The following is a 27,759-nucleotide window of genomic DNA, read 5'->3' on the forward strand; positions in this document are numbered from 1 at the left end:
CCTTGGACTGAAGAAATTAAACATTCAGATGCACAAGAGTCACAGACAGGACTCTGCCAAAAGCCTGCCCGGGGTCGCAGGGATGATCATTCACCAGCTTGGGCATTGCTACAAGGTAAACTGGAACAGAGCAAGGGCAGCTGACAGAGCACAGACAGAAGCTCCTGGTGGGGCTGCAATAGCTATGGGTTGGATTGCTTCTGCACAGAGGTAAGGATGGATCCTAGAAAGAAGATATTTTCCCAAAGCCTCTTTATGAAGAGGGAAAAAAAACCCAAACAAACCAAAAGCACTTCCACCAAACAAGCAGTCAAGCATTTCAGATCACTGTTTCAAAAAAGCACAAAGCCAAGGCAAGAAGTCATCAAAAAGCAAGCAAGAGTTCATCCAAACCTGGAAGTGCTTTGGAGAAAGTTCCAGAGTATAAAATTACATAGAAGACAAAGAAGACAAAGAAGACAAAGAGATGGAGTGGTAAACATGCAAAAGAAAAGTGTCTTAAGATTGAGAGTGGAAAGTAATAACAATTACAGATTACTTCTGCAAGCCCAGAGAGTCATAAACACCAGAACTGTTGGCAGAAGAAGTAGCAGAAGATTTATATGAAACCAAAGACATTTTAATCTGGGGGACTTGGAAGCAATGGTCCTCAAGTAGTGTCATCATATTGCTAAGGGAGAAGCCAAAAAGTGCTTTGTAAGTGCCTGCAATAATGTGTCAAAGCGATTTTTTTGGCAAGGTAACAACAACCACAGGAACAGCCTCAGTGTTGGCTTTCTTACAGGTTCTGTTGTCAGAAAACACTCCAAATCCTTGATGAAATGTGCATTAAACAGAATATTTATTTCTCTTTAAATCTGGCTAACATGTGCTTACGAGGTGACCTGACCTGGAGTACTTTTTTAAAAGCTTGCCTTACAGTGACCAAATTGCACACAGGCTGCGTGTTTGGATGAGGCTGGTACAATCACCATCCCTCCCTTCTTCTATTCCTGCCTCAGGAAGCCAACAAAGGGGTTTGTTTCTTTTTTCCTTCCTTTGCTTTTCCCACAGTACTTGAAATAGAACGTCATGAACATGAGTTCAAGGAAATCTATTCCACATTTTCTATATTCACAAGAAACAGCTAAACTTAGTGTATTTCTTCCCCAACACCTATTTTTTTTCAGTAAATAAATAAAAATAATATAAACTATTAAAAAAGTAATAGTTTATATTATATAGTTTAAAGTATTTTATTTAATAATTCTATATGGAATATAGAATTGTATATTACATAATATCAATATAAATGTATATTTAATATGATATAAAATTATATACTATAAAATTATAATAGAAATGAATATAAAATTATATAACATAATAGAATTTTATACTATTCATAGATCTCTATATTTATATTATATAGTTATTTATGTTATATAGTTTATTATATAGTTTTATTAATAGTTTCTATAAAATCCTAGCCAGGAGGGAAGTAAAAGAAATAAGAGCTACCTACATCATAGTCACAGACTTTAATTTCCCAAATCCAATGGATGTCACCATATTAACTAATTAGGATCAATGCAGATATACTGGAGAAAATCTGAGGCATGTCTCCAAACAGAATATTTCACTTGGAGACTTCACATGCCCAAATCTGTGTGCTGTGAGCACCTGAGCCTGGGGGTGAGGGGGGGCTCTGGAATTTGCACAGCAGTGTCACTCAGCCTCTGTGGCATTTTAAAGAGTCATTAACGTCACTAAAAGGCACCACTTTAAAAACCAAAATCTTCCAGCATTACCTCTCCTAATTCCATCCCCCAGGGTTGCAGATCCTGTCTGTCCATGTCACAAGATCACTTGGAGTCCAAAGCTTCACCCCTGCCCTGCCTCATCTTCCTCTGTGCTCCTGTTCATCCACGCAGGCGTTTGACCTCCTTTAATGATTGGTAAGATGCTGCTTTGCTTTCCCAGCGCTGCAGCAAGGCAGAGCCTTCAGGAGCAGGGGCTGTTTCAAAAGTATCTCCTTGCTGCTGAAATGCTGTTCAAAAAGTCCACGATTTCACTGGGAATTTTGAGCTGTTTTTCCCTTGAAGCATCAGCCATTGCAGATGGATAATTATATGAAGATTAGTGTCTGATTTTATTCACATTACCCTGTCTCTCCATAGCAGGAACAGCAGCTTTTACCTCTCCCCCACCCTGAGTTGTCTGACTTTGATCTTGAAACTGGAGTTGTTACACTGCCCACAGTGGAAGACTTTCTTGTCTCTTTGTATTAGCGCAGATGAGACAAAGAGAAAATAGAAAAGAAATTCTCAGGTCAGAAATAACAGCTGAAACACAGCAGCCAGGGACTGGTTTCTGTACACCTGGATGCCATCACTGCTCCTGCCAGAACCCCTTCTGAATGATGAAGACAATATCCAGCTTCCTCCTCCCTGCACCCATGAAATTGGTGTTTTTGAAAAACGGTTCACTGGGAAATAAATCAAATCCAGAGGTCTCATCACGAGACTTTACAGTGAGAAGCATACAAAATAATTCTGTTCTCAGATCTGAAGTTTGCTCTCTAGTTTTTAACTAGGTGATTCAATTCTCACCACAGACTTCCTTTTTCCCTAATTACGTGTTCAAAGAATGTAAAAGATGTTTCTGTGAGGTTATTTAGGAAGTGACAGATGCCAGGGACACAACATTCCTAACTCCATCCCCCGAGGATGCAGAGGAGCCTCACCCTGCCCACCAATGTGTGCATTTATGAGCCCGCCCTCAGTAACATCCCTCCAGTCATAAACCAGGCTGCAAAAATCAAGAGACAACTTTCCTAAAATCAACAAGAACAACTTAAGGAACGCAGTGTTACAGTAAACAGCGTTTTTAATTTCACAGAAGTAGGATGATATTTGATTACAAGCTGAAGTTGGACTACCAAGACGAAAAAGAAAATTAAAAAAAAAAAAACAAACCACGCACAAAAAAAGCACTTGTCTTTGGAAAGGAGCCACCAGAGCACTTTTAGACATGCAATAGACTCTTCATCACCTTTTAACACATCTAGGCACTCAGATGATTGAGGGGCAAACTGCTTTTATGTGGCAATACACAGACAACACAGAAAGACCTGTTGGTTGCAATGATCAGCTGGTTTTGTATCTAGGTCTGCAGGAGTAAGGTGTATTCTTTAAATTCTGTTTGATATTCTGTTTAATACTTGTTTGATTTACAAAAAGTAAATCTTGGCCACCAAGGGGAGGGGGAAGAGCAGTGCAAGCTGGCACTGGCTCCCCTTTTCCCACTCTTGAAGGAAAGAAGGGACACACTGTAGAACTGTCATGGCCTGGAGACACAAGATGGGGCAGGGACACAGCAATCAGGGGTCAAATATTGCAGGACAGAGTCTGGCTTGGCCACACAGGGCAGGAGGCTGAGGCATAAAGCTGCCACAATGAACATTGTGGGTGTTTGGGAGCCTGGCTGGAGTGCATGGCCAGCATTGCTGCTGCTGGGCTGTTGGTGTCATCCATCCTGACACTGGGACAGTTTGGGTTGGATGCTGTCCAGCAGCAGTGACCTGAGTCAAGACTCTGCCAGGGCACTGCTGATTCCAGGGAGGGGGACAAAAGCCTCTGGTGTTGGGCAGCACGTGGAAGAGTCCATGGCACTTTGTACAGCCTGACCCAAGCACTCTTGTATGCTTTGTGTTTGAAGGGACCTTAAAGCTCACCCTGTCCCACCCCCTGCCATGGCAGGGACACCTCCCACTGTCCCAGGCTGCTCCAGCCCCATCCAGCCTGGCCTTGGGCACTGCCAGGGATCCAGGGGCAGCCACAGCTGCTCTGGGCACCCTGTGCCAGCCCTGCCCACCCTCACAGGGAAGGATTTCTTCCTAATATCCCATCTAACCCTGCCCTCTGGCAGTGGGAAGTCATTGCCTCTTGTCCTGGCACTTTAGGCCTTTGTCCAAAATCCCTCTTCAGCTCTCTCAGAGCAATTTCAGGCACTGGAAGCCTGCAGTAAAATCTCCCCAGAGCCTTCAGGGTGAACAATCCAAATTCTCTTAGTGTTTCCTTATAGGAGAGGTGCTCTAATGATGAAATATTCCACTTGTATGAACCACAGTAACAGAAAAGAAAGGTGCAAGTAACACCAGGAGAAAGAACACTTCTAAGACTCTGTGTTGCCCTTGGTCGTCACCCACCATTGTGTGAGTCAAGGACTGGGAGGAGAGGCTGTTCTTCACAGCCACCAGATGAGCCTTGTATTGATGACACTCAAGGGGATGTCACCAGGAGAAGGAGAGAGGAAGAAGTCTGGAACTACAGCATCCAAACCAATTCATGCTTTCCTGACACCTGGGCAGGGCACTTTGGTGAAGCAAGTCCTGCTCCTCCAAAACCTCCTTGACCACCACCTCTGCCACCAGGGCCTGGGATTGGTTCTTTTCAATTTCCTTTTCTCAGCTCTGCCACTCTCAAGTCAAAGGGCATTTACTTGAATGGAAATTTTTATTAAGCAATTACTAATCATGATTAAGTGTTGTACAGCCTTAAAAACCTCCTTGGTTTTTAATATCCACACTTGTGGATATTTATTTTTGCTGGCAGCTGAAAGCATTGCACAAGGAGAGCTGTGGTTTTTCACAGCCCCAGCTGTACCACACACAGGCTGGGACAGCATGTTGGTCAGCTGAGGATGGACAATGCAGCTACACATGTAAGCAATCTACTCCCTCCAGTTTTCCCAAGAAGGCAATAAGAACACAGAACCTCTTGAAGCAGATAAAAGCATAACGATTGGAACAAAGAGAATATGGTGAAATAATGTCTCAGGCATTCTTTCAGTGAGAAGAAATGTCAAGGGTCTTCTTCACAAGTTTTGGGGCAATGCAGACCCCTGGGTGAATGATGGTCTATAGCTGAGTGTGAGGCTTTCAGTAGATGAAAATATTGTTCATTTTCTGGTTATGATATTGTTTTGTAGTGACTTTTGTTGTATGCAGTCAAGATAGAAAACCAAGAACAGTTAATCCTTTGTAATTGAAAGGGTACTTAATTTCAAGATGTAACCACAGGGATTTTTCTGTTTGTTTGTTTTTCATTTTTAGGGGGAAATAATATAATTTTATTTCCTTTTCAGTATTTTCACTTGATTTTTCTTTCGTTCAAATTTCTTTCATTTGCATCAGGCTGAGCCTGGCCTTATATAAGACTAGCAAATAACCTTGCCAGAACAAGTAGGAACCTTCCTCACAAGACTCCTGATTTTTTCAGCTTCCTATGATAGGGATTACACAGGGAATTTCCCTCAGGGAATTTGGTTGTATATTCATTAAACATGGCTCTTCAGGTGCATAGTAGTTGAAAATTTAGCTGAGAAAGGTAATTACATATTTTTGTCACTGAAGGTATTTTAAGAAAAACGTATTTTGCTTTTTCCTAAAAGTGTTATAATTCTGAATGAAGATATAATATAATATTATATAGGATACAGTCTCTTCTCTCTCAATCTACATATTTTTCTACCATCCTCTTCCCAGCAGCAGAATTTTATTATGTAATTCTTCTGTCAGCCTAGAAATAATAAAATTCAGCACTGAGGAAATATATTTCATAATGAGAACCAAATCCTCAGGTGATGGATGTCAACAGGTCTGAGTGGAGTTTGGGTGCTCATTTTAAGCCATTTGTAAATCTTGGCTCATAGTTCTGTGTACCTGGTGCAGAAACTCCCAGTAATACCAGCTTGAAAGCCCATGCAAATGGGCACAAAGGACCAACTTTTCAACAAAAACCTAACTTCGAATCAGGGAAAAACATGTCTTTTCTCAGGATGGCCTAGTTAACTACACAGCCCCATCAAGACATACTAGAAGGCTCTTACCTTTGTACTTACCTCAAAACGAAATGGTAAAATCTTAATGGAATCTGGAAGTATGGCAGTAGCCAATATTGCCTATCCTTTCTGATCAGTTCTTCTGGTAGACGTTATCTAATTTCCTTTCTAATTAGAGTGGTGGCACTAAGATAAAACATAACATCTATCAGAACAATTGTGCACCCAGTGAAGGCAGCATATTGCACAGAAAACTTGGGTGCCTAAACACATCCAGTGGTTTGTTTTGGGAGCCAGCACAGCCCCAGGAGTCACTGCCACAGAGTCCTGGCAGAGCTAAGGTGTGTGTAAGTCCCCTTCTGTCCCCCATATTTCTGGAGGCTGGGCACATCTTTCCTTCATGCAGGAACTGCATTGGTGGGTAACCCCCAAGTGTCCCAAGATCCAAGGTAATATTCTGGATGCTTTTAGGAAGAAACACAGGCTGAGCACTGTGTATCTCCTTTAGCAGATGTTCTGCACTCTGAAACACTGCAACATCATCAACAGCTAGTACCTTCAATCAGAAGTAATAAAAAAGAAAATAAACAACTTTAGATATTTACAGAATTTTCCAGTTTGGGGGTTGTAAGGAGTGGTTCCTGCTCCAAGGCAGCAATTCCCATGGCCCCATGTTTCTTTGTAATTTTTTCAATTCTTGTAAAGTTAGCTCGTGTTACCTTTCTTCATCTTTCTCACCTAAACTGCCACAGTTTGGGAGGCTGACTGAGAGAAAGGAAAAAAGTAATAAAAAGACCTCCCAAAGAGGCATTTTTCCAACCCCAGATTAGTCCTGATGAGATCTTCAGCACTAAAATATTCAGACTTGCTAATGAAACAGAGAAATGCAAGGGGGCTGAAATTTTATTTCATATCAGACCTTCAACTCCTCAATCAACTTTTATTATACAACCACTTTTGAGGCTGTTAAATCAAATTTGATCATTCGGCTTCCAAAAAACCCATTGCTGCTTTGTCATTCCCTCCAGTCTGAAGCTTTTGGCGCCCCAGGCTGCAAACACCAGCAGCGTTGTCAGCATTAAAGAGCTCAACCAAGCTGTTTCTGCCTATTCCCCCCACAGAACTCACCCGAGCAGGCATTAAAAGCCCAAAACCTCAACCCTCATGGCACACATGACATGCACATGGTTGCAAAATGGCCAACAAAAAAAATCATGGAGATGTAAAATGTAACTCTTGAAATTATACAAGGACATTTGATACGCTGTGAATAATCGCACCCACATTGGGGTAAACTCATCTGGTCTTTGAACATGCCTTTATCAGCTTAAGAAAAAAAGCCTTTCCTCCGTGGCATTTTGGCTTTTCGTGAACTAGCAAAGAGATAGTTCAGAACTATCTCAGAGTGGAGGCAATGCAAAGCTCGCAGTTCTGCTGGCCCGGGAAGGGCTGAGGAGCTGCCCGGCGCTCACAGCGATCCCCAGCCTGCCGGGCAGGGAATCCTGCAGCAATCCCGAATCGCGCTCTGTAGAGCCCAAAGATGGGCTTTGATACCAGCAGGCCTTTCCCTTCCCTGCTATCCATCCTTTTCTACCTGAGTGACAGGAAAATCTCAGCTGGAATCGCCTGTGCCTGAAGCCGGCGGGACCGGCTCTGTTCTGGTGGGTTTCAAACGGGAGGAAAAAGGAGGGGCTGAGGGTCAGCTTTCCACTGGATTGTTTTCGGTAAGACAGCACAGGGAGAAGGAGGGAGAAAAGAAAAAAAAAAAAAAAAAAGGGGGGGGGGAACTGATAAAAAAGCAGAACTTGAAGCAGGACAGAGTGACCCTCGGCGCCGGGTGAGGCAGGCACGGGGAGCGGCGCGGTCCGGCGGCTGCGGGCGAGCAGAGCAGGGGAATGGCGAGCGGCGCTGGCCGGGCCCGGGCCTGGTGAACAGGTACAGGACACGTTTGTTTGTGCCCGGTAGGAGCGGAGCCCTGGGGAACTGGACACGTTTGTTTGTGCCCGGTAGGAGCGGAGCCCTGGGGAACTGGACACGTTTGTTTGTGCTGCCCAGGGCACCGCTCTGCCTGCAGCAGATCCCCCTTCCCTCCATCCGTCCTGCTCACCGAACTGATGAGCGGCTCCGGCAAGCAGGGAAGTTTTAGAGCTCTCCTAACTTTGTTATTTATTAGTTTGTTCGTTGTTTTACCATTTCGCTTTTCTGCATTTATTTGCTCCACTTTTCTATTCTACTCCAAAACCTTCTTTTCCAGGCACTGCCTGTGGTTTATGTTGTTTCACTTCTGTTTGGTTGTTTCTGCCTCTTCGATATTTTTTTGTTGGAAATTTTGCTTTTTCGTTTAGTCTAATTCTAAGTTTTTTCCCCCTACAATTATTTTAGATGTTATATTATCTCTCTTCACTCTTTTATTACATGATTTTAAAATTAACAACGTACATTTCCTAAGCTCTATTTTTACACTGTTCCAATCGATTTTATCGATTTTATACACTATTTTATTCCCCTAAGTGCAGTAAATAAAATTATGATATAATGTTAAAATAAATCTTTATTTTCCTGAAGCTTTCATAACTCCAGAAAGATAAGGGATTGGATTTTATCTATTTTAGGAGTGATACTATTTTTCATTCAAATTATGTTCTGTAATTATTTTTCTGATTTGCCCTGTCAGATTTCTCTGTAGCACCTCACAAAAACTAATCCTACACTACACATATCCCATTGTCCAGTCTTATATTGGTGTTCTTAATATTCTTTAATTTTGTGCTATTTCAGCAAGCAATGGTTGCTGAACATAGTTAACAAGATACAAAACGCAGAGATCATTTCTGGCTGCTGTTTGCTGCACCAGAATTTTTCTTTCAACATCAGTTTCTACCCAAGTCTATCAATTTTATAGTCCCTGCAATCACTGGAAAATGAACAATTTTATTGCTCATTTTATACTTATGTTATTTTCCAAAAAGGGCTAATTTATTTCTGTGGTCTAGATTTGTCTACTTTTCCCTGCTTTATTTCTCCATCTAAACTTTACAGCTCTCTGCTGCTTTTCAGCCACACCACGAAGGCAAAGGAGAGCTCAGTGTGTTCTGAAGTGCCTTTGGTGCTGTGCCTGGAAATTTTGGAGTTTCTGAGCATTTTCTTAATGTGAGAATCGCTCTGACCAAGCCAGAGAAAGTCCTGCAGAGACATCACTGGACTGTCCCCCTTTAAAATTCCAGACATTTTATTTGGATAGTCTGAAGTCTCTCATTTTAGACTTTCATTTTGATGAAACAATCTCTTTCATAAAGGTCTTTTGATGATTATTAGGGCTTGAGGGAGATTTTCTGTCATTTGATTTTTGTTGGTGTTGTTGGTTTTAGTTTGGTTTGTTTTTTTCCTTTGGTTATTTGTTCTGGTTTGAGTTTTTTCCCTGAGAACATCCTGTGTTTGCTTTACAAATATCAGAGTTTCAATTCCCGATGCATTTCCCACTTCACAGAATATTTTTTTCCCCTGCTGAAACAGGCTCAGAAAACTTTCACAGCATTCTAGTCCAAATGCAAAAATACACAAATAACGGAGTATTTTCCCTAATTATCTTCCCTTTTTCTTGTACATAAAAAACCCCCAATTCACTGAAAACTGAAGGATTTTGCCAGCTTAAATTTTTCTTTAGCATTCCCTTCAATATGTTACACACAGACACAGAAGCAGAAATTCACACATCAATCAGTATTTTACAGACTGAACACGTACTAAAAGTCTTGACTAAATAATAAAGAAGCCTGTTAATTGTGCATGCTCATGGAGGATATTTACATAGTAGAAATATTAATTTTCTTATTTTTATATGGTAATACATTCCTTTAGAAAAGCAAATTTCATGGAAAAAAATGCCCAACCTAAGCAGAATAGCCATCTTACTTTTTTCTTTCAAATCAGACAATTTATCTTCAAATTTCTTTACTCAGGCGGTTAAACTTTTAATTTATTTGCAATAAGTATATTGAATTTGAGTGATTAGGAAACAGAAGGCAGCTCTTTCTGCAGGGAACACTCACTGCAGCTTTTCCATTTGCTTCTCTCTGCATTTTGAAATGCTCATGCCATTAAAAAAAAACAACCTGGGATAATGAGAAAGACATTACATCACAAATAGTATTGAATTAAGCGTTTTGAATCCATTCAATATTGTAACTTTAACTGTTTAGCAAAATACAAAGTATGTTTTTTGTCCTGACAATAGAAATATCCCAGGTTAAAATTTCTGGGTGTGCACATCAGCCTCTTCCTATCTCCCTGCAGAGAAAAAAAATTTAAAGTAATTTTGCCATGAACTTTTTCATAAGTTCCCATAACTGAGGCATTTCCTGCACCAGTGGAAAGCAGCCCTGGGAGGGGGAGCTGTGCTCGGAGCAGCTGCAGGTCCCAGATCCAGCTGCTGATGGCAGCAGGGACGTTCTTTTGGGGGAGCACTCGGGCAAGGCACAGCTGACAGACACATCCATGGTTTTTGTAGGTGGAAATGTATTTCCTGAAAAGTTCAGAAAATGGCCAGTTCCCAGTGGGGAGCCTTCCAGTGGCCCAAAATGAATCAGCAGATGTAATGTATGTTACCACATGTTATGTATAGACATATAAATAATATCTATGTATCTATTATTTAAGATTCGCACTGAGCTTTTAATAATTTACAAGTTGAATTTCAAAGCGTGTTCTTTTAGTATATTCCTAAGATTTTGAAATGGGCTGCTTCAATAGGTCTGACTCAATACCTGACACTCTGGAGGTAACTTTTATTTTCCATGACCTAAAGTGGTTGCAGAGATATCAAAATGTAAGATTAAAAAAATAATAAAAACAAAACAGAAACAAAAAACTCCAAAACAAAACAAAACAAAAAAAACCCCCACACACACACAAAAAAACAAACCTAAAAAGAAAAGAAAGATAAAAAAAACCCCACTTGGAAATAAATAAGTAGAGAGGTAGGTCAACTTGGTAGGAAAACTGTAATGCCTTAAGTGTAAAAGCAACATCTTTGTTTGCACAACTGTATGAGTCCCCAGAATTCCAGAGCTGAAGTGAGCATCCACACTCCTGGCACATCTTCAGAGAACTGGTAAGATCATAAATAAAACTGAAGTTCTAGTCATTAGTTAGCCTGTAACACAAACAATGATGTAATTTCCAGCAATTTTGCTTAGAAGCTGTATTTCTTAGAAAAAAAAATTAAAATCAAGTTTCTGTAGTAGAAAAGCCAAAGGCAGAAATTCTAAACTACAGTTGTTACTGAACCAGAAGGGTCTAAATCCTTGAAATGTTTTGGGCCTGGCTTCTACTTCTGGCAGCTTCATCTCATTACAGCTTTGTCAGCTTGCTTGAAAACTCATTTTTTCACTCCAGTCTCTCATTCCAGTCCTGCCAAGCACACTCAGGAACTGAGATACTCCCCATTTTCCCTTTGGAATTCCAGGAATTGAGCTTTGAGGCTCTTTTTAGACACACTTTTCAATTTCTTTGGTTTATCCAAACACTTTCCAATAACTTAGTGGTGTTCTTGGAGTGCCTTCCAGACACAGCCACACTGATCCCCCCTCCTATTGAGGTTGCTCCAATTTTCCCATTTGAGTGCTCCATTTGCACTTTTGACAGCAGTGCTACACAAGCTCATTTCCACCTCAATCCCAAACCCTTTTGCATTCCTGCTTCCCAGAGCAGCATTTCTCAGCCCAAATGCACAGCACACTTTTTTTTCTTGGATGTTTGCCCATCGTTACTTAGAATTCTTAGAATATTTGTTGTTTTCCTGTGAGCAGTTAGTCCACTAATTTGCCACTTCCAGAGATTTGTCTTCCTCCTTCCCACTTATGGGCTACACATGGATTTGCTTCCTTCCCTGCAAAAGCTGTGCCTCACAGAGCTTTGTAGAGACAGTCCAGATCTGTCACTGATCTTGCACAGATACTCAAGACTGCTCCAATATCTTCCTTCCGTATGGGACACAAGGACATCTGAGTCCCTGATCTCAGGATTTGCCACACACAGACAAGAGCAATGCAAATGACCTCATTCTTATTTTCTATTTCCTCATTTCTGGTGGGGGCACATGAGTACAGCAGCTACTCCATGCAAATCCAATGGCTCCAGTTGTTCTTAAATATCTGTGCCACAGTCAGGATAACACAACCTTGCCAGGATGTGGAAGGAATGTCCAGAATTCTCCTTTTCTCCCCATCAGCAGCCAGGAAGGTCTCCCCTCCCTGCCATTCAGCACTCAGCTGGGACAGGCCAACATGTGTCACCAATATGCAAGTGGTGCCCTCAAGAAGAAATTGTGTTTACAAACCAAGATTGATTTGAGTCAGACCCTCTCATTGAGGATGTCAAGGACACAGGCAGAAAAAAAAGAATAGGATATTTAGAAACCCCATTATACATGGAACACAAAGTCTTTTAGCATTTTCTTTTAAATTTAACCACTGAATCATAGCCCCTTCAGGTTTCCCTTCAAAAGGTGTGTGTGCCTTAAGCTAAGCAGGATTTCCTCCTTTCTCCATGGCATCCAAGGGAAGCAGGGAGCCCCTGGAGGCACCTCCCAGCTCTGCCCCAGCATCCTGATCCCAGGGTACAGCTGGGCTCTATCAGAGCCAGCCCCATCACCCGGAGCAGGGAAGAAACACCCAGGGCCCCAACAAGTCCAGGATGCAACAGCCTGGATTCATCAGCACAGCAGCACCCCATCTCCTGGGCACCTCTGCCAGCACACAGCTCCTGTTCCTCACTGCTTCCCACCCCCAGCAAATGGGGATCTCACCTGGACCTCAGCTCCTCTCCGAGCTCTCACCTCTGACTGTCAAGCAAGCTGCTTAAAACTGATCAGCAGGAAAAGCTGGAATGGGTGCAGAAATAAGATGCACAGCTACATGGTCGTCTGTCATGACAGGAAGAAAGAGCCCAGTTTATTCACAAACACACTTGGTTTTATAGCAGGACTGCAACTCCCAGAGCAGAGAAAAGGAGATTGGTTCAGAGAGAAGACACCCCATTGCCAGGGCCTGGGCACACACCACAACAGGGGTTTGATTTTGTTATTAATTCCTTTTTATTGTGACCAAATTATCACCCTGGGAGAAATTCTCCCTGGCCTTGAGCTGGACCAGCTCATGGGCTGGGAACAGAGCTGAGAAGCTCCAGCCTGGAATATTTTTCAGGCTGTAATTTTCTTACTTTCTCAAGATGTGTCCCTACATCCTGTTCCTCAGCTCTAAACAACCCTAGGACCAGGAACATATGTCATTTTAAACTGACTAAATATTATAGGAGGTTGATGGTATTAAAACACAATCTTAGAATTACTTAAAAAGAGGAAACAAAATGATACCCTTCAGAGACAGCTTAAATTCCAAGCTGCACCTTGAAGGAAGGCTAAACAGCCATCTCAGATTAGGTGCTAATTATTAAACTGGTGGAGCTGGGTGAGAAGCTCCTTTTCAGTAAGACAAGGAATAGCCAGGTAATTATCACTGGTTTAATGACCCTGTGGATAATTAAACCATATGGATTGCATAAGCATTGGTTTGACTCAAATCCTAGCAAAATTTTGGAGTAGAAGGTAGAGAACTTGATTAAAGATGACTAGAGTGGAGCAAGAAGATTCTTTGGCACAATCGGTGTCACTGCCTCTGCTTGTAAAGAAAAACTAGCAAGCTTGTTGTATTTTGTGTTTTTTTTAATTTAAAGATGGGGCAACTGAGAGGTGTTTAAAAAACTGTTATTACATTTTTAGTCTTATATGAAGGGTGAGACAATACAGATATTATAATTATAATCACAATCAGAAGCCAACTCTTTCTTAATTACAATATATTATAAGTGTCTCTTGGCCTATTAGCTTTTGTCACATTATGCTATAAAATGCCTTAAAGCCAATCATCTAAAATCACCCCTCGTGGGTTCTATTACAATGCATTTTTCATAGTTCTATTTCTCTAAAGTATCTAGTCTTATTTGCAAGGCCATCCTTTGAAACTTTTTTCTAGCTTCATTTTTTTCTCCACAATATTTGTCCTATTCTATGGCATTTTTAAGTCAGCATTTCTTATTTCCAAGTTTGCAACAGATGCATACTGTGTGAGCCTTCTCTCAGGCCCTGAGGACTCTCTACAAATCCATTTCCCAAGCTGAACAGGAGAGCCATGTGGATAATCAAAGAACTAACTGGAAGAGAAGTCTTTATATTAGAATTCTACAGGCTCAACCTGTTGGCGTGAGCTGGGAGATTATTAGGAAGTTGCTCATTTATAGGAAGTGCTCATCCAAGCAGCTCTCAGGGGAGGAAAAAGAAAGTAAATGCATCTTCCACAATGAGGAAGAAGGTTTAGAAGGATTCAGTTGCTAGAATTTGAAATAAGACATTTATAGCAATGAATTACCACAGATGTTATCACCTGGTTCAGTTAAGCCTGAAATACTGAAATCTAGGCAGGGTCTCCAGCCTGTCCTGGAAGAAATGAGACCATATGATCCCACTGGTTTTGTGTGCTTTTGCAAGCTGAAGCTTCAATACAGCTTTACTCCCTCCTAGCACTTTGTTTATCCAGTCCTGTTCTGGGAATTTCAGGCTACTTTCTTAAGGTTCCTCTAAATACTGGGTTCAGTAGTCACTTCTAAATCCACTGCAAGCACAGTAATGAGCACAATAGCTCTGGTACAGGCCACATCCCTGAAACCATTTACAAGAGCTGCATCATTCATCCCCATCCCTGCAAACAGACTTTAGAATTCTTGATTCCCTGGGCCTTTCCACCTGGGTAGAACACAGCTTGCATCAGAGTTACTTCTTTAGATGTTAGTTCTGTCTAAGTATTTCTGGTTTTAATCTATTCCTATTTTAAGATTCACTCCATCCTCACTTGTGGCATCTGATATCTGTATGGAAAGTGAGGCAAGGCTCCAGCCCTCAATGGTGCTTTACAGACTGCATCACACCTGATATTTCACTGACTGACAGACATTCAATTCATTCCTAAATCTCCCTGACTTTGAAAACTGAATCATTCTCTCCAGGCAAGGATTGCAGTGTTTCCCTACACTGCATATGGCAAAGGTTTCCCTTATGTCTCCTCTGAAACTTTTCTCCTGTAATGCAAACCTCTGCTTGTTGTTCTGTCCATCCTGAGCAAAGACCAGAGGGTCCATGGCTCCAAACGGGCACTAGGGGAGAGGAGAACAAGCAGAGTCATTTATCCTGAGTTGCAGAGACTGTGATGGACAATTTTTTTTTTTCTTTAAGAGGACTTTTCAGTCTGACCACAGCTGTCCCTGAAAGCCAGGGAGTCTTGGCTCCTTGCTGCCATAAAGTGTGATTCCCACCTTTTTACCTGGAATTTGAGCTATGATGGCACAAAGAACTCAACTGCAGATCCTCCAGAGGGAAATTTGTTTTCTTCATTTCCAGCCTATCCAAGCTCAAATGGTCTTGGTCTAAACAGTCTGACATATGCCTAATTACAGAGGGCTTGACAAACCAACATAGATATAGAGAAAAATACACACAGGGTGGTTTGAAAGAGTCTGTGCTGAGCTGTCCCCTCTCACATACACACACAGAGTTAAAAATAGTTGCATTTATATTTATATACACAATAATATATACAGCATCTGTAAATCAGGGGTTTGAAATGTATACAATCCCAATTATGCCTGTCATTGCATATTCCTGCACATGGCAAATCTTTTTATATTGTCTGACCTTCATAAATGCTCTGTAGGCATCAAGGAGCCCCAAAGATTTGGAGATCATAGGAAGGATTGATGCCAAAAAGGGAACTTTTGCCAGTGGAGTATAGGGAAATTGGGTGTAAAACACAGGACCTCTGGAGGTGTTGCTGGATCTTTTTATCTCAAGCAATTATTATTCTTTGCTGGCATTCATTCTGACTCACACACATTTTTGCTCCACAAGGCTGACCAAAATTGGACATGATTCTCTAAATGAAGACCAGTATGTGCATAAAATATTAAATACTTTCATATTTCAGTTACAAAACACTTCTCTAGACACCCCAGAATTCAACTACCTTTTTATACACAGCTGCATTCATGCTGTGAACAATAGGGGCAGTTCTTCTTCCATCATTTGAAATCCAGAAGTCATTACCTTCAGAAATTAATGGCCTTTTGCTCTCAAGCTAAAGTGTCTGAAAGTGGCCTCTGCACTGCTGCATCTCATCCAGTTTCACTGCTTCATTCCTCAGGATTATCCAGCTGGAGATGCTGAGGACAAAGGTAGGAAAGCAATAAAAGTGTGCAAAGGAAAAATAACTAACACGGCAGACAAGAGAAAATTGCCTAAAGGGAATTCTGTCAAAAGGAGCAGGGCAGAGTGGATGGCTGAAAATGAAAGAAAACAGAAAGTAGGACTAGAAAATTGAAATTAAAGGAGCAAGAAGGGTAGATTGAGTTCAGTAAGTTTAAAAAATGTTAAAGTTGCAGAGAAACAGCATGTTGCATCAAACACTACAGACTTCTCTCTGGTGGACTTCTCTCTGTACAACAAACACAGTTCATTTCATTTTAGTGAACTGATTGTGGGGTGGGTATAGAGGAACTAGAGAAGAGACAGTGCCTCTGTACAGGCCCCTGTACTTGGGAATGACAGAAAAATACACAAAAGGCCAGCTAGAGTCTGGAAGAAAGAACCAAAGGACTCAGAATGAGCTGAGAGAAGGCCTCCAGTGCCACTTGTCAGTTTGACTTTAATCATTGGTATGCTACAGGTTTTTTTCAATTTAAGAGTGAAAAGGAGCAGAAATCTGGATGCAACACACTGGCATCCCATAGAAATCCCAGTCCTAGAAATTAATGTCCTTTTTTTTTGCTGTTTAAAACTATGTGAAGATTATGGCATTTTCTACAGATGAATAAGGATTTTAACCCATTTTATTCAAAAGGAAACTGAGTTTTTTTCAGCCCCCTGGCCACTGCAGGGAGGAGTTTGGTGTCCTGCCACCCCACCACGCTGCAAGGGAGGGTCTTGTCTGGCAGCATCTGAGCCTATGGATGAAATCACTGACTGCAAGGGGGGTAAAAGCCAAGCTTCACTTGCAGCTCTGCCTCAGGGGTATTCCTGGGGAGTCTAAGGGAAATTTTGTGGGAACATTAGCTGGTAGCTTTAGGTAGAGGTATCAGAGGAAAACTAAAAATAGCCTCAACTGTTACCCTTAAAAGAAAAAATACTTGGACCTAATTTTATTTGAAAGTCATAAAAAATTTGATTTTCAGCTACAGACATGGCTGTCTCCATAGACAGCACAGGGATCAGTTTTAACCACACTGAGTTTATTATTTAGGCCCAAGCACCACAACTGAGTGCTTTGCACTTTTTAGAAAATGAGCCAAAATGCAAAGGTAGGACACGAATTAATGAGTGAAGCGTGAGACTGGAACACTCTTGGAACCTGCTTTCCACAACCATGAGCAATTTTTAATGAGCAAATCAGAAAAGAGAAGTTAGAATGAAAGATGCCCAGAAATAAGTACACAAACAGGAAGCTCCAATAATGATATTTATCCTGGCTCTTGAATAACAAAAAAACAGACATTAGGTGGGGTGGGATCAATAAGCATTGTTTGACAAATGAGGAATTGCATTCAGAACAAATACAACACCTCTTGTGGTTTCTGTAAAAGCATTTGTGCAATGATTACTGCAGTTATGTGTAAAGGTTAATCTGAATTCCTGGTTCAATGTCAAAACCCAGTGTGATTAGCATTGTACTGCTCACGGCTTCTAGAACAGCTGAGTTTGGCAGAACTGGGGTAATTATAACCCCAGTGGTCTGAACTAATGAAGCACAAAGCCTGCAGAGAGATGTCCACGAGTGGCCACGACATTTCTCTCCAGGCAGTGGAGTGGTATTTATTACCCTGCATGTCACTGTGCTGCAGAAAAGAGGAAAACTGGGAGTATATTGAGTGTTTGCTGAACCTGCACTGAAGGTCAAGTGGAAGGGATGGATGTGCACAATGAGACCTCCTTTACTGGGAAATAGCCTTCCCCTCTCCTGGAGGTGAAAAGATTAGAAAATATTTGGAAACTGGGCTTCATGAGCAGTCCCAGAGAAAGTCTTCATCTCAGTCTGTGGGCAGGCTGTATAAAACAACCTGTTTGTGTCCTCCAGCAGCAACACAAACGGTGGCACCACTGCCAAGTGGAACTTGAGTAAAACATGAATAGGTCCAAATGCTGAGGGAAACCTATTCCCTGGTGTAGAATCATAAAACCATAGAATGACAGAATGATTTGGGTTGGAAGGGACCTTAGAGATGATCCAGTTCCACCCCCTGCCATGGACAGGGATGCCTCCTGCTAGACCTCCAAGGCCCATCCAACCTGTCCTTAGACACTTCCAGGGCATCCATGTACCTGCAAAATTATAAATTTCTTTCATTTTTGTTCTTTTGGATGTGCTCAATAATTTGTCTTTTGCAACTGGATTTGAAGAGCATGAAAATTTTATTCCCAAATCCTCTAAGAACTAAGACCAGAACACGACAGGGGAACAGAAACATGCTGGATTTTCCCTTCTCATGCTACCAAGGATCCACTTCAACACATGAAGGGTAGACCCCACCCTAACCCAGTTAGTGGTTGAGTTTCTGCCCTTGGCCATGAAATTGCCATTCTAAAGCTCAGTTGGGAGTACCTTCACATCTTATGGGAAATAAACTTTTTGAGAAAAGAATCAGGAAAAAATACCATCTCGGGGAGTTTGAGGTAGCATTTTTCCACTCTTGCAACTACAATCTTAGGTATTCCAGTACCAGAGGCAAGGTGCTGGAAATAAAATTCTCATAAATTTGTTGCTAAAGCTGCACAATGTGACAAAAAAATCACTGCTGAGATTCATATCCCTGCATCACTTCTGCAGGTTTTGACCAACTTTGGTTTTCACGACAATGGAATTTTTCCTCCCCACGATGGCAAGAAAGAATCTCTTTCTCAGCCTCCTGCTCTGCTACAGCCTGTTCAGAGCTTCTGATTCCCACTTGGCCATTGAGGAGAAGACAGAATGCAACCTGTCCAGAAGCAGCAAAATGGACCTCTCAGATCTCCCACCCATCTCCATAGTAGGTGAGTAAAACCTTCCCCTTGGTGCCAATTTAACAAGATTTGCAGGAAACGCTGCTCTTGGTTATTCTGGATTATTTGGATAACTTTGTTTGGCTTCATAGGGTGCAGAACTGTGGTGGCTGCAGCACCCAAGAGTGACAATGTGATAAACCTCAGTTTAGAGGAAAAAAAAATAATTTTAGTTGTACGGGTTTCACTTCAGCTCCTGTCACACTATATGCCTTTTTATATTGAAGACAAGTGATTTTGTGCTAATATGGGAAATAACCTTCCTTTGAAAATCTTATGCACATGAGAAAAAAAGAACATAATGTGAGGGTTTTAAGGGTCTGCTCTTGTGGTAGAAAAATCAACAGTATTAACAGGTATTAATATAACCTCAGTTTACCTGGCCATTAAACAGGGGAAGAAAAGAACGCTGCAAAGGAGAGCCAGGGGTCATTTATTTATCTATCCAAGACAGGAGCAGCTCTATCTCTACAGTTACTGGCAGATGACCACCTGTCCTGTTTGGGAAGAGCCCCTTTAGGGTGATGATTAATTCTTTTCTTCACAAAATTTTTTTCATCATGTCTGCCTTAACTCTTTCCATGTAATTTACACCAATTTCTCTCAAGAAACTCACGGGTATTTGGAGATAGTCAGCTAAAGAACATTCATAACTGTGTCAAAATGTTAGTAATTAAAAAAATAAAGCTTGCCTTTCTGCAGGTTTTTAGGGCTTTATTTTAAAGCACTCTGGTTCTTACCTTGTTTCCCGTATTTTCTCCATGCTCTTGCTCAGGACATATCTTTAAGGAGAAACAGTTGCCCCACACATGCATTTCCAAAGAAATCTGAACCTCTGAACCCTGATTAACTCAGTGTTGTTTAACTGAGAGTTTAGCAAAGCTTGTGCTGTTCTGCAGCCTCCCAAGCTGTGCCATTTCGTGGTCCTTGTGATCCTTGATGCCTTTACTCTCACAATTACAGTAACTTTTTTACCACAATTAAAATCAGAGCTATAAAATACAATCCCTTCAGCTGATTTCTCCATCTTCTCACAGAAGTGAGCCCATGCTTTAGACATGGCCGAGGGGCTGAGCTGTGGCACATATCTCCTAACCCTAACTTATAACAACACAAGATAAATAAATGAAACCTCACAAACCAGCTCAAAATATTTATTCTTAATTCTTCAACTCTGTAAATCCTAGCAATCAGTAAATATTCAAAAATATATTGATAGAGGACCCTGGAATACATAAGGGGCCACCATTCACCAGTGGGGATATGGATATTTTTTATCTCAATCATTCATTGCATACAGATACTGCTTATTACAAAACTCACACACCCAGAATAAAGGTATCAAAAATACCATAACAGCTTCATGGGCTGGGAAGTGTCTCACACTTAAACAGTCTTGCTGTGTTACAGCCCAAAACAACCCACAGTCATGGAATTTACACAGTATAAATATTTAAAATTAGATATAGTGACAAATATATAGAGAGAGCAAAGTTATAGGTACATGAATTAAACACTTTTGCAAGAAACATTATGTAAAATGAGGTCGTGGGGGGAGAAGGAACAAAGAACTGCAGAATGAAAGGTGGCATCACAGATGCAGAGTTTATGCCAAATCAGCAGAGTTTTTGTTTGTGGTAAGCAATGTACACTTGTTAATTCCTTCCAAAATTATGCATGTAGCACCACCTTTTAACAGAAGAAATTATGGAATTCTAAAAATTTTTCCTATTTTTGTTCATGTGACCACTATGTGTGAGCATCCCAATCTTTTCTACAGAGACCTTTAATTTTATTTCTCTGAAATAATTCATTGTTTGCATCTGCCAAAAATCCCTTCTAAAATATAACTATCAGTTCCTCTTCTGCTTCACAAAAGCAGCAGTGACAGAGTTCAGACACTGAATTGAGATGAACATCAAAACATGAAGCAATGAGGTAGCAATGCAGGTTATCTGCCTCCTCTCAACAAAAATAGGATTATCTCATCCAAATAACATTCTGTAAAACTGATTCTATATTTTGCTGTGCTATTCTCATTGAAGATTTAACTAGAAAATCCCAGAAAGTCAGCAGGAAAGAGGCAGAGAACAAGAAATCTTCCAAGGTAGGTGGTTGTTCAGAAAACTTTGTCGGATTAGAACAGTTTGGTACTTCTAGAGTTTCCCTTGGTGCATTCATTTGCAAGGCTTTTGCTGTCATTCCCCGATTTAAATAATTTACATACAATTTAAAGCTCTAAATGTTGTAAAAATAGATGTGAAACAATAATAGTGGAAAAAAAATTAGAAGCTGTGGCCGCCCCGTCCCTGGCAGTGTCCAAGGCCAGGTTGGATGGGGCTTGCAGCAACCTGGGATAGCAGAAAGTGTCCCTGCCCATGGCAAGGGCTGGGATGAGATGGGCTTTAAAATCCCTTCCCATCCAAACAATTCCAACACTCTGAGTTTCAGAAGTGCACAGGGTGCCTGCAGCTGCTGGGCTCCAGAGATCCCTCCCAGCACCCAGGCACATGCTGAGCAACCCAAAATTGTCCACCTTTCCAAGTCCCCAGCGGAGAAGCTGCACTCCTGGGGGAGATGAGAGGTCTTTTTCCACTCCCTGAGCTGTGTGTGCAGGTGAGGATTCCCAAGGAAGATCACCTGGCTCTCGAGGTGGAGCATTGCCAAGTCACTGCCCTACTCTCTCCATGTCACAGCTGAGCAAACAAGAGACTGACAGGGAGTTTTCACTCATCTGAAAAGCTGGGAGATCCAAACATAACACCTTAATTGGTTTTACTGATAACTTCACCTTCTGAGTGCATTTTTGCACCCCTTTCTTCACTGCTGCCACGCTCTTCCCTACAGACCCTTTCCAAAGCTCCATCCAGTCATGGTTAAAATGAGGTTTGTCATTTTGCTCAGCAGGTTGGTCTCAAGCCACCCTTTCCCATTTCCCAGCCCCAGCACCTCTCTGCATTGCTAGCACAGCCACCTGCTCATCCTCCAGAGCCTCCCACTGTTCACCACCCTCATTTCACCTGTCTACGAATTCTCATGTTTTTCTCTTCCAGAAAAATGCTAAACACAAGGTATCTCCAAAGCCAAGGCCCCCACCTGCTGCTAACTGTGTGCCAACCTTCAAAACCTGCAAGCCACACTTGAATTCCTGCTGTCACTACTGTGCTTTGTGCAAATGCCGAGTCTTCCAGACAATCTGCCAGTGCCTGATGTTAAACCCCAAATGCTGAGCCAAGCCAGATGCCCGACAAGCCTTCTGTCTTTCATTAGCTTCTCAAGTGGATATTTCAAATTGCCCTATGTGCATAGTAACCAAAATAGAGAGCTCTGAAGCTTGAATTTGCCCCTCCTAATATTTAATGGACAGTCTTCATTAAGGTGTAATATTCCCCAAACTGGATGTTATTTCAGGGAGCAGACAACCAGGGAGATTGGCACTGATTAGGCATTTTTTAGCAGAGGAGTTGTGTTTTAGGATGAATTCTAGATTCCTGTGGGTTTGGGGTTTTATTTGAAGGGTCATATTTATGCCAGTCTACAGAATCGTCTAACCAGCACCTCAAAACCTGCCCCCATGGCACCCAAATGGCCACTAAAACAGGACTGCTTAGGCCAGTGAGGGGCTAGAGCTTGGCTTTGCCCACAGGGACATCACCAGCCTTCAGCATAGCCTCAATCAGGCTTTGGGGTTAACTCCATTTTCACATATTCAACAAAAATCAGGACAAGAATTTATGTAGGTTATTCCACCTGAAAAGATGGACCCAAGGCTCTAAGGACATTTTTTAGTCATTCTCAGCCAAGCATCTACCCTCAGAGGTGTTGGTCATTCTGCCACCAGGCAGTATCTCCCAGGGGTATGACATACACATATACTTGAAACCTAAATCTACCTGTGCCTTGGAATATAAAAAATACTTTTTTCCCCCCAACCATACCTGTAAGAATCAACTCCTCAGCACTTTTTCTCCTGGTGCCAAGGACACTGCATGTACAGGGCCCAAAACAGGAAGACATATCTGGGACTTTGAGGAAGAAAGGAAAGATCAGTAAAAGATGAATGTATATCCCACGTGTTCATCTTAGAGCAAACTATTCCAAGCAATCAATCCCTTTCTTTGCCCTTTCTTGCTGCAGGAACTCCCAGAACCATCTCCAAGGGTGAATTCAGGCAGCAATGTCCAAGTGCTGCAGCAACCAGGGGAAAAAGTACATCACAAGCTGTATCAGCACTTAAAGACTCAGAAACAGATGGCTGAAGCTCAATGCAACAGAAGATTTCTTTCTCTTATTCTTGAAAGTCTTTGCCTTAAATTTGAGGTATCCAAGATGGCACAGGAGGAAAATTCTTCTTGGTTAAACTCCCAGGAGAGCGAGGAGGGAGCAGCCCCAGAAAACGTCCCTGACATTGAAGACTTTTTATGTGCCAGACTCCAGCTCTTGTTTTTTGCCTCCTCTATTCTGTACCTGTAGTGTCTCTCTCCTGCTCCGTTACACTCTTTTTTCTTCTGTTTTACTTCCTTGTTTTTAGCGTTTTCCTTTTATCCACCTGCTATTCTTAGTTACTGCAGGAGCACTCCAGGACCAACCCACATCTCCCGTTCTCTCCACCTGCCTGCACCAGGGTCTCTTCCAGTGCTCTTTAGCTTTCACAATCAAATTTTTTCCAGCCATGAATTTCTAATCCCAATCAGGAATTTCTTAATCTCCTGTGCAGGTCTAATTGAGAAGACAGCTGTTTACTGATTTATTTCTAAACACAGCTGAGGGCTACAAAAATCTTCCAGGCAGGAAAAGAAGATACAGGTGACCCTCCAAAGCGTCTCAAGCCCATATAAAGGGTGTTTTTTTGAAATTTCTAATAATCTGATAATCTAATCTAATAGTCTAAAGCCCAAAACTAAGGTCAGATATTGACATAATTTTTTGTTCATACTAGACACATATAGCTGTGAGATTAATCTAAGAAAAAGTCCTAATGATGGCAGAATGTCATTGTATTCCTTATCTTTTATAAGGCACATTAATTGACATGTCTGATATAAGCTTGAATTCCTGTAAATATATGTAAGTGTGTCTTTTAGACAGATTTCTTGGCTCAGGAATCTGTAAGCCACTCAATTATGAAAAAGGAGATAAGAAAGAAGAACAATACATTATAATGGATTTCAGAATGTGGCTCCTTCTTTTACTAGGTAAAGATTTAGGTCCCATCAAATTGTTTCAAAACTTTCGTAACCAACAAACTGTTCTTGATTTGATGCCTTAAGGTTTAGCTTTCATATTTTCCAGATTCTGTACTGCATTAGTATATAACTCTGAACTTCATAAAAAGTGTTAGCAAGTTCTCTTCACAGTTTAGTTTGACAAAACAATCCTTTTCCAGCCCGAGAACCAAGGGCACCGCTGCAGCTTCAGGCCCAAAAAGTACAAACAGCAGAGAACTGAGGAGAGCAATCTGGGAGGATGGGACTTCATAACCTGGAGCTGTAATTGGACCCATTTGTTGCAATTATAATTTTTGTTAACCCCAATATGAAAACAGACCAAAACTTATAAAAGTGCGAAAACTCGTGACATGCCATCCATCTGGGGTGGAGCCATGGCTTGTACAGGTTCTTGTACTGCCCAAGGTTTATCCTTTGAAGGCCTTTTTTAAAAATACCTACTTTAGTCCTTTAACACTCTCTAGCCTCTGTTCAAGGTAGCTTTTCAAGGCACCAGATTGATATTAAAAACATACCAAAAATCACACTACATCTTATGTGGAAACAAGATTATTTTCATACCAGGAAGTCCAGCTGGTCAGAAAAATTATATTTTACCATGGTCAAGGGGAGTGGGAGCACACAGAAGGGAAGGAAGAAGAGCCATAAATCCAACAAAGAGCTGCTCTCAAGTGCAGCTCCCACTCCAGCTTTGCAGAACCTCGGAATGGTTGAGGTCAGCAGGGCCCTCTGGCAGCCATCCGTCTGGACCTGCTAGCCCAGGACCACATCCAGGCAGCTTTTAAACATCTCCAAGGAGGGAAACTCCACCACCTCCCTGGGCAACCTGTCCTGGTGCTCGGTCATCGCCACTCACCATTAAAACCAGAAAAAGAAATGTTTCCTCATGTTTGACTCTCTCCAGTATGTCCCTGTCTCTCTCCCACTGGGGAGCCCAAACTGGACACAGGAGGGATCCCCTCCTTGACCTGGTGACAATGCTCCCAACAATGCCCAGGGCACAGTTCACCTTCTTGGTGCTCACCAGGTGCCCCAGGGCCTTTCCTGACTCTCTGCTGTGTGTCCCCCAGAGTGTCCTGGGCTTGTTCATGCCCAGGGACAGGACTTTGTGCTCCTCCTTGTTGAGCTGTCCAGCCTGGCCTGCTCCCTCTGGACAGCAGCACATTCCTCTGGCACATCAGCCCTCCTCCCACACACCTCTGGGGGCTCCCTCTGCCCCCTCATCCACATCACTGCTGGACATGCAGCACAACATGGGGCTCTCAGACAAGGAAATCAAAGTGCCAAGGCTCCCCAAGGACCTACAGACACAGCAGCTGACCCAGACAAGGACAGGTGTGTAGGCAACGAAGGAAAAGGAAAAAAAGCTGTAAATGACAGTAAGTCGATTTCTTTTTCAACATGTATGCACGTGGTTTTTAATATAGCATCTATCTGTAGTGTATTTTTAAATTTGATTTATTCATAAGCCTTCTTTGCAACTGGAATTGATTAGAAAGAGGCTTTTCTTTCTTTGTTGTTCATCTATCACACCAGAGAACACATATAATCAAGTACTCTGAAATTGTTATTAGCCTTAGTGACTTCACTTTTCTGGGTAAAAATCACCTTGCATGAGGTATTGACACAGGATGCAGAAATCAGCAAAATATGTACACCAAATATTTGCTTCAGTTTCTTTAGTTTGAGCAGTTATTTATACTGAGGGGATGTTTGTCAGTGCAGGAGTCCCCCCAAGGTCCCCACCTGAAATGTCATCAGCACACAGATGATAAAACATGCACATGACAAAGATGGAGTATGCAATTTTTACACCAAAATTTTTGTCACATACCAAAATGTCTCCACTGAAAACTTACTGGAATTCAAGTGTAGAGACAGTCTCAGGAATGCTCTGTGACAGAGTCATTGTCCTCCTAGAGACTAATGGAAATTTTACCCCAGTTACAGGTTTGTAGGATGAAACGCAAATAAATCACTGTTAGCTTTTCTGCATATCGCCTGCCTTGTGTAAATTTGAAACAGATACTGTATTTTCCTGACTTGATTGCTTATTGTCACACAACTCAAAGCCTATAAACCCAAATTTATCCTGATGGATAAAACAAGTGGTAGAATTAACACTTTAATGGCTACACCAAACTACCTCCAAACACACCATAGCTTTCCAAGCTAATCACCAATTCTCTGGAGGACCCCAAAAGAAACCAACCGAAGCCTTTAGGAATTGCTGAGAGAAGGAAGATTTGTTGGAAGGTAAAATGACTTTTTTCAAGTTCTCTAGAAGAGTTGGCAGTGTCTGTGATGCTGCTTTGGCTGAGGGTGGTGAAAGACTGAATGAGGCCCCTCTGAAGACAGTCAAACCCACGATGAAAAGAATTGTTGGAGCAGCGGAAAGGAATCTTTATAACCACACTGAGGGGCCAAGGAAGAATCTGTGTGTGACATGCCAAGCTGTGACTCTGTGGGAGCTGTATTTTACAGAACACAAATGACATCCATCCAGTGCTACAGCAAAGAGCCTCTCAGAGCATTGTGGGGCACACTGCTCCTGAGGTACTGCAGCCTCCAGCTCACTCCCTGGGTGGGTGTAGACATTAAATGGTACTCAAGGCCAATGCAGAAAACCATTAAATCATAATATATTTCAACAGAACATTTTAAGATGAATTATACTAGTCTATGGCTAGAAGTGATTCCATAAACATGCTAAACAGACCAATTCAACACTTGTTCACATCCAGTGATCTATTTAACTCCAAGACATGCCTCTGAGTTGCACACTCAGGCCTGGAAAAGAAAACAATTAACAATGGATTCCCCTAACAAACCCAGGAACAATTCTTTTCTATTCCCGAGCTCCAGCCTGCTGCTCTTCTGGACAGTGCTCCTCACACAGTGATCTCCAGAAGCCAGCAGGAAACACATGAGATGGAAACACATGGCCTGCTGTGGTTACTGCACTCCAAAATGCATTTACCCCTGTAACATCTGTAGTGGATTTCCCACATGCACCTCATTTCCAAAACCAAGAATGCACAGCAAGCAGCTATTCACTGCCAACCAAAAAAAATAATCTTATGTTTTTGTAGTAGGAAAGAAATAATTGCCTCCAGCTGCAAACCACTTGAAGCACCATGTGCTTTTCTAACTGTGGGGTGAGAAAGTCACTGGTCCCTTTTGGCAAGCTCTGGCCAAAGATAATGAGTGGAGTCCCCAGCCTTACAAAGGTCACAATTTAGTCATAAAAACACAACTGGGGACATCACAGATGGGCACACACACGGACAGTGCTGAATCTTGGCACCCCATGAACAATTCTTTCCTCTCTTTGTACAACCTCCACTGTTCCTGCTTTCATTTTGCCAGTGTCCAGATTCCAACAGGTTTTTTTTAAAGGCATCAACAGCTCCTGGGATAGCACAAAGAGCAGGAATACAGACAACAGTCCCACAGTACATTTCCTTGCTCTTAGAATCACAGAATGATTGGGGTTGGAAGGGACCTTAAAGCCCATCTCATTCCACCCCTGCCATGGCAGGGACACCTCCCACTGTCCCAGGTTGCTCCAAG

At 41.9% G+C, this 27,759-nt stretch overlaps 1 protein-coding gene across 5 annotated transcripts; it reads left to right on the plus strand.

Moving 5' to 3' along the window:
• Positions 1–7,147: 7,147 nt before the first annotated feature.
• Positions 7,148–24,715, plus strand: ASIP (agouti signaling protein). Of its 5 annotated transcripts, none has more exons than XM_014876106.2 (4): positions 7,148–7,484; positions 18,747–18,949; positions 21,004–21,065; positions 22,012–24,715. In XM_014876106.2, the coding sequence occupies exons 2-4, from the start codon at positions 18,775–18,777 to the stop codon at positions 22,186–22,188; spliced, it is 414 nt and encodes a 137-aa protein (XP_014731592.1). In that variant the 5' UTR covers positions 7,148–7,484; positions 18,747–18,774; the 3' UTR covers positions 22,189–24,715. The 5 variants fall into 5 exon arrangements, with proteins under 5 accessions (XP_014731592.1, XP_088031287.1, XP_088031288.1 ...); XM_088175161.1 differs by having other exon boundaries at positions 7,249–7,484; positions 23,096–24,715; XM_088175162.1 differs by lacking the exon at positions 7,148–7,484 and adding an exon at positions 7,518–7,547 and having other exon boundaries at positions 23,096–24,715.
• The last annotated feature ends 3,044 nt before the right edge of the window (positions 24,716–27,759 follow it).

The sequence above is a fragment of the Sturnus vulgaris genome, chromosome 17, assembly GCF_052056855.1.
Source record: "Sturnus vulgaris isolate bStuVul1 chromosome 17, bStuVul1.hap1, whole genome shotgun sequence".
Lineage (NCBI taxonomy): Eukaryota > Metazoa > Chordata > Aves > Passeriformes > Sturnidae > Sturnus > Sturnus vulgaris.

Coding starts and splice junctions, on each gene's coding strand:
- ASIP (XM_088175161.1), top strand. CDS start 18,775: ATGGAATTTTTCCTCCCCACGATGGCAAGAAAGAATCTCTTTCTCAGC. Junction 18,950..21,003: donor CCCACCCATCTCCATAGTAG/GTGAGTAAAACC, acceptor TTCTCATTGAAG/ATTTAACTAGAAAATCCCAG. Junction 21,066..23,095: donor AGAACAAGAAATCTTCCAAG/GTAGGTGGTTGT, acceptor TTCTTGCTGCAG/GAACTCCCAGAACCATCTCC.